At 49.0% G+C, this 7,278-nt stretch overlaps 1 protein-coding gene across 5 annotated transcripts in view; it reads left to right on the top strand.

The window, feature by feature from the left end:
- The first annotated feature begins 217 nt into the window (after positions 1–217).
- ZNF827 (zinc finger protein 827) overlaps positions 218–7,278 on the top strand; it is a 192,825-nt gene continuing 185,764 nt past the window's right edge. For all 5 annotated transcript variants that reach the window (XM_053582211.1, XM_053582206.1, XM_053582210.1 and 2 more), the window contains exon 1: positions 218–811. In XM_053582211.1, the coding sequence (XP_053438186.1) occupies positions 769–811 (43 nt within the window). In that variant the 5' untranslated portion in view covers positions 218–768. The remainder of the gene's footprint in view (positions 812–7,278) is intronic.

Here is a 7,278-nt window from a genome sequence, read left to right as displayed (position 1 = left end):
AGAGTGGGGAAAAACTTTTTTCCCCTAGATTTGTCCACTAGCGGGATAAATTTGAGGAACTCCATCCCACCCCCGCACGCGCGTCCCCCCATTCTTTCCAGACAGAGCGGTAGTAAATCCCAGGCTGAGTCCGCCCTGGGAGCCTTAGGGCACCTTCCTCTTTGCTCTGTGTGTGTGTGTGTGTGTGTCTCGCTCTTTCCCTCAGTCTGTGCCTCTGTGTGTGTGTGTGTGTGTGTGTGACAGAAAGCGAGAGAGAGAGCGCGCGAGAGGAGAGTGAGCGAGCGAGCGAGCGAGCGAGAGAGAGAGCAAGAGAGCGAGCTGTAAGCTGTGCTGCCGCCGCCGCTGCCCTTTGATCCCGACATTAGTGTTAGGGGCTCGGAGACACAGCGCGGCCATAGACACCGCCGCACCGGCACTCATTTATTTATACCTCCCATCACACATACGAGCATAGGACACACACACTCACACCTATTAGATCCGTTTCCATTGAAGAATATTACGCTCGGGGACAAGCCAGGTGCACGACCAAAAATTAAAAAAAAAAAAAAAAAAAGGAAAAAAGAAAGGAAAGAAAAGAAGAAAACCCCTCTTCTGGCTCCAGGAAACAAGCTTCAACCCACTGCACACACCGGAGAGAAGGGGTTTCCCCTGCCTGCCCGCCCCCCAACTACCTCCCGGCTCCTGCCAGTGTCTGCCTCTCTGCCCCCACCGGGGTTTATTTGATCTCACATTAACCAAGGAGGAGAATGTGAGAAAAGGGGGAAAATGCCCAGGAGGAAGCAGGAGCAGCCCAAGCGCCTTCCCTCACGTAAGTCATCCCTTCTCCACCTCCTCTCGTGCCATTTTCTCGCCCTCCTTCTCTTCTTTCCCCTCCGCAGCCTCCTCCGTTGTTTTCTGCATTAGTTTAGGGTTACAGAGGTGAAACTGACAAAGACACAGCCCGGGTTACTCCTCGTTTAGGTCTATGCTGAGGCAGCCATGTTGGTGATGATCAGCCCCGTGCCCTTTCTATTCTCTCTTTTTCTTTCTTTCTCTCACCCCCCCTCTTTTTTCCTTGAGATCGGGCTTTTTCTCCCGTTCCTTCTCCTTCCCCCTCCTCACTCCGGGTTGCGGGGGGAGGGGGCAAGAGAAGAGAGGAGGGGAGTAGTGTGGATGCCAGGGTTTTTATCGGGGGGTTGAGGGGGAGGTGGGAGAGGTTGGAATCTTTAAAAAAATTCCTTGTGGATCCCGGTGCCTGAGGGTGCGGGGGTCGGGGCGCGCGGAGGGCTGGGGGCCGTGACATGGCGTTTGGGGGTGTCCGGGCGAGGGCGCGCGGCAGTCGCCGGGCACAGGATCCGGGGAGAGGTCCGTCTCCGGCTAAAGGTTGCGCCGGGGTTGGTCGGCCCCGGAGCCGCCGGCGGCAGCGGCGGCGGCTGGAGCAGGAGGAGGCGGCGGCGGAGGAGGGGAGTCGGGGGCGGGCGAGGCGGGAGCGGCTGGGGAGGGTGTGGGGGCACCGCACACAAACATACGGGCACACACACGCCGCCGGGCGGCTGCTCCCGAGGCGCCGGGGCGAGGGGGCGCGCCGGGGCGCATGGGGCGCGGGGCGGCCGAGCTGGGGGCGAGGCAGGGCAGCGGCGGGCGGATGTGGGGTGCGGGAGCTGCGCCGAGGCGGAGGCAAGGAGGCAGGGCGGCTCGCGGCGCGCGAGGTCTCTGCAGAGCCGAGGGGAGGGAGGAGCAGGGCTCCTGGCCGCAATAAAATGTGGGGTCAGTTGGAGCAGACAGAGCGGGGCGAGACTTGGGCTCTCAGACCCCCTCCCCGGCGAGCCTGAGCAGAGTCCAGGACTAAAGTGCATCCACAACCCTCCCCGGCGGCAGCCACACACACCAACTGGAGACACACACCCGCCGGCACGGCCAGTCCCCTTCCCCTCCTCCACCCGCGCCCCCAGTCCCTCTCCGCCCTCCCTCCGGCTTTTCTTTGCGAGACTCTTAACTTTTCCCCCACTCTCTCTCTATGTTCCCCCCACCCCAATCTTTCTCCTCTTTGAGTGTTCCGAGATGCTGCTAAAGCTAAAAGTGAAGGAGAAAGAAGCAACTAAAAATATCCCCCGGGGCCGCCGGGCTCCTTGAATGCAGGGAGGAGGGGGCAGAGGAGAAGGCGTGGGGCGGGGTGACGGGAGGAGGGGACGCGGGAGGGAGGGGTCCGGGAGACGGAGGGTCAATTCCCCCCCCACTCCTCTCTCCCGGCGGTTTGGCGCTGCTCGGAGCCCGATCCTGCAAAACCCGGGCTGGGGGCGGGAGCGGAGTCGGAGCGCCTGCCCGCCCGCCCGGGTGTCAGGCCGACGTGGTCGGTCACCTGAAGTTCACGGCGGGTGGGGGAAGGGCTAAGGTTATGGTGTCTCGGGCTCGGGTTGTGTGTGAGTGTGTGCGTTTCCGCTGCAGACAGGCAGAGCGATCGATCTCTTCCTCGCGAAATAGCGCGGCGGTGCCTGCCCTGGGGACCCGGTGGGGGGCGCGGGCAGCTCCGGCCTGGTGCCCCGCGGCTCGGTGTCACCCGGGCCGCGGCCGAAGTGGCGACCAAGGGCACTTGCAGGCAGTCCGCTCCGCAAACATTCCTCTTTTCTTTCCTCTTCCCTGTACGCAGGAGTCGAAGCAAAGGGCTTGGGTTGTGCTTTTTTCCCCTTCATTAAAAAAAAAAAAAGAAGTGCCCCTGTGCAGTCCTTTCTTCGCCTGCCCGCTAGAGGTTCTGAGGATAATATCACATATGTAATATATATGCACATAAAATCCCTCGCAGGCGGCTGCGTGTGTAGGGAAATTTTGTGCGAGGAAAGCAGGCGGTGGAGTCGGGGAGGGCAAGTTGGGAGGCTCCGCGCTGCGATTCACAGAAAACTCGCAGCAGTTGGTGGAAGAGTGTGTGCGTGCACATGGCCGGCCGGCCGCAGTTCCCAGAGCTTTTCGGGGGCGTGGGGCGGGGGAGGAGGGAGAGGAGGCTGGGATCTTGGTTGGGGGGGTGGTCAGGGGAGGTTTGCCCTGCTCGGACAAAATGGGCTTCAGCGTTCTCTGCGAACTTGCCCTTAGATGGCAACTTTGGGAGCTGATGAGCTTGTGTGCGAAAACAGGGCGGTGAGGTTATTTGGTCATTTTCCTTTCTTCTCTTCTCCCCCTGCTTAAAAAAAAAATGTTGGCGGGGTTAGAGGGAGGGTGGGAGAGAAGGGATTTATCTGTTTCGGCTGTGACGGAGATGGAACGCTTTCCCTCTTGTGTGTAGCTCAGTCGGGCAGCTGCAGCCTGCCCTGCTGGTGACCTTGACCCTGACCTCGTGCTACTACCCTCTCCGTCTGAGAGGAAATTCAGGCTCCATTTTAGCTTGTGTGCTTGGTGGGCCTCCTGCGCGTTGGTGCTTGGTGATTAAGTTGTATTTCCAGAGTGGGCTCTCTCACTTCACTCTCTAATTGCACTCTCTCTACTGCCTTCCACTCACTTAAAAATCACCTCCCTCTTCCAGTCACACAAAGTCACTTTTACCGAAGAAGCAATTACCTTTGGAAACACCGTAAATATTCTTCCAGTTTTTAAAGTTAAGCCTTGATTTTCAAAGCGTTTCTACTTACTCTTGCATTGAATGGATTTTTGTGGATGTGTGCTGCCTGTACTAAGCGTGGTTTACACATGTTTTGTGACCAGTTTGCATTTGGACTAGCGATTTCTGGGCAAATGGTGTATTTTCCAATTCAGTCACAATAACCCAAGGTTTGCTGAGGGCTGAATGAGTCTCAAAGAAACTTGCAAGTGGTGCAGAGATGTAATAAATATTGACTTTGGTAAAAATTAGTGTTAATTTGTATTTAATGTGGAATATAATTGTAGATCTAAGTCCCAGTTTTAATACAAAATGCTGTATTTATGTGTGAGAGGATTTCTCATTCCCTGGAGAACTGCTTTGTATCAAAGTTAAAATATAGTAGTCTGAAGATTATAGTTGCTGTCATAGAAGGCGTCCCAAGGTTTTAAGCAGTTATATAGGGGCAGAATTTAAAAGTTGACCCTAAAAGAAAGGAGTGATGTGTGTAATGGGGGTGGGGAAAGGAGATCTTGGTGAAAAGAAATGGGGAAAATTGCTTTTGAAGCCAAAGATCCCTTCTGAGTAAATATGAAAGTAGTTAACAGCTCTACTGATAATATTGCTTTAAGAATCTGTACAACCTGTAAACATACATTTAAGAAGTGCAAATTAGAATTTATAAAAAGGAACTTGTGAAAATTAAATGTATAGAATATTTGAAACACTTTCTACTTCCCTTTTAGGTCCGTCCCCCTTGTCTTTGCATCCCCCAATGATATGAAAGATTTCTAAAGCATAAACCATTGCTACTTAGACTCTTTCTATGTGTTGAATTTATATTTCTGTTATTAAATGTAATACTAGCCAGGCACAGTCTGTATCTACAAAGCCCAGTCATCCCACTCAGTAGAACAGACACCAGGGAACCTGGAAGTTCCACCCTGGAGTGGATTAGTCCTGGAAATCTAGACTAGCACTTGGTATTATCTGATACCAAGTCTGGGGTGAGCCTCAACCCCTGGCATAGAGTCCTAGCAATTCCCCAGGCTGGGCTTCGGCCTGCTAAGATTTCCTAGCTCCTTCTGTTCAGCTAGACACCCATGGGACTGTTCAGAACCGAATTAGCTTTGGAGATGGGTGAGCCTTTAACCTGACACTACTAACCTAAGCTTTAGGTTTCTGATTTAAAATTCTACACAGTCATTTCCTCCTGGGCTTCTGAAGTAAATATGTGTGTGTGTGTGTGTGTGTGTGTGTTTGTGTTTTCATTTTTGTTATATGGGCCTCATACATATGCAGGAAAAAAATAATCTGTAGTATGGAGTAGAAGGGTGAGCCTACAATCTACAAATCAAAAAGAAGTTCTGTATTAAATTCGCAGGTAACACCAGCAAAGGATTTTTTTTGAGACAGTCTTACATGTCGCCCTTGGTAGAATGCTCTGGCGTCACAGCTCACAGCAACCTCAAACTCCTGGGCTTAAGTGATTCTCTTGCCTCAGCCTCCCAAGTAGCTGAGACTATAGGCGCCGGCTACAACCCCTGGCAATTTTTTTCTTGTAGTTGTCATTGTTGTTTAGCAGGCCTGGGCGGTGTTTGAACCCACCAGCCCCGGTATATGCGGCCGGGGCCCTAACCACTGAGCTACAGGTGCTGAGCCCCCAGCAAAGGTTGTTAAACCTATACTATTTTTGAGAGGTGACTTTAAAAATTATTCAAAATAAAGTCTGTATTTCTTGGTCTAGAACAATAATCATCATTTTGGGATTTAAATGTGACTCTCTTATTGTTAGTGGCTCTTTTTATAAAAATTCTTTCCATTAGAATATCATGTTTTTTAAAAAATCATGTTTTTTAAATCATGTTTTTTAAAAAAATGACCTGGAGGCCCTTTGAGCTACATACCATCCACTTACCTTTAGCAAACTCCCGAACTTTCTTCGTAACCTAAAAAAAGTTTGTCAGCCTAAGGAAGAGGAAAAGATGGAAACTGATGCTGTGACTGTTTACGTTACATTTGGGATCACAAACAGAAGAGGGAAAGGTTGAGAAAGGGCTTTCTCCTGCATTTGTTACTTTTACAAGTCTTTTTACCACTGGTGATCAGCACTTTTAAGATTTCCTCATTAGCTTCAACTTATAAATGTGTATGAGTTTAGATCCTATTCTATTTATCACTGGAAATTTTCCCAGTGCCTAGTCTCAAGGAGGAGCACAAAGGAAAAGTTAATACAATAGTTGTTTTATTTTCATTGTTTACTCAGTTGTGGGTCAGGACTAGAACAGGTTACTGTGTTCCTTAGCAAAACTTTAAAAAATTCTCTCTTGCTTTCTAGTAAAATTGAAGCAAATGACTGAAAAGCAATAAAATCTCTTATTTTTATAGTTTTAAAAATCTTGTTAAGTCTGATGAAGGAGAAAGGGTATATTTCCCTTATTTATTTCCCCTATTTATTCTTGTTAATTTTTGCAGTGACCAAGTACCTCCTGACTAACCATGGCAGAAACCATGTGGGAAAAAAATTTGAATCTGAAGTAGCAAAGTATTTTCACTGATCCTGTCACCAAAGCTAATGATTCCAAGGTACACAGAAACAGTCTAGGTTGATGTGGGAAATAATGCCTATCTGTTCTCTGGAAAGAACATCCATCGTTGTGTTCCTAATATAGTAAGTAGGGTATCACTGAGCTTTCCTGTTAAAATAAGGAAGATAGCTCAGAATCACATTCCTTCTAATGCTTCAGAATAGTTTCTAATAAAAAAGAATTGATTTTTAATTTATTTGCATGCTGCCATCTCACTCTGGGGATGACAAAGCTGGTGTGAGTTGACAAGTCTCTCTGCACAAAGTGTTAATAAATCATGCTGGAGAAGTATAAATTGGACAGCTTTTGACTAGTGTTAGAGTTTGCTGTGCATTTGAGATTTTAGAGTCTTTGAATGGCTTCTATAAGTAGAGTTCCAAGAGAGGTGTAGAAAAGTCTCTGTCTTGTGAGACTTGTAAAGTTAGATGGACAAAGGCAGTGGGCACACCCAGGGAGAGTGTGTGTTGGTGGAGTAACTTCTCCTGGAGTCAAAAGTTGGTTTAAAATACAAGGAGTCCTATTAATGTCAACGCGTTTTTGTGGGTTTTTTTTTTTTTTTTTTTGGCCGGGGATGGGTTTGAACCCGCCACCTCCGGCATATGGGACCGGTGCCCTACTCCTTGAGCCACAGGCGCCGCCCATCAACGCGTTTTTGTAGAAAGTTTTGGATTAGAAATGTATGGTGCCTGGCTGGGTTAGTATACTAGTTTATTTAATAATCCCAGTAGTTTGGGTTTAGATCATGTCTGGATCACTAGTTTTACAAAAGAGAAAAACTCTTATCACTGGTCACTTACTATGCATATTGGTATTTTTTTGAATTCAGAAATGATAAAAGTGTCTTATTAGTATTTGTGCTGCTGTAACAAAATGCCTTAGCCTAGGTAACTTATAAACAATAGACTTTTATTGTTTGCACTTCTTGAGGTTGGGAGTTTAAGATCAAGGTTCCAACAGATCCACTGTCTAGTAAGGTCTCTATCTCTGCTTCCACCATGGCATCTTCTCACCTGTCTTCATATGGTGGAAGGGGTGAACAGGCTCCCTTGGGGTTCTTGTTAGGGCACTAATCTCACTCACGGACACTCTGCCCTCATAACCTAGTCACCTCTGTAAGAACGCGCCTCTTAGTACTATCACCTT

The sequence above is a fragment of the Nycticebus coucang genome, chromosome 1 (assembly GCF_027406575.1).
Source record: "Nycticebus coucang isolate mNycCou1 chromosome 1, mNycCou1.pri, whole genome shotgun sequence".
NCBI lineage: Eukaryota > Metazoa > Chordata > Mammalia > Primates > Lorisidae > Nycticebus > Nycticebus coucang.
The sequence above is the reverse complement of the archived record's forward strand: the minus strand, read 5'-3'. Positions and strand labels throughout refer to the sequence as shown.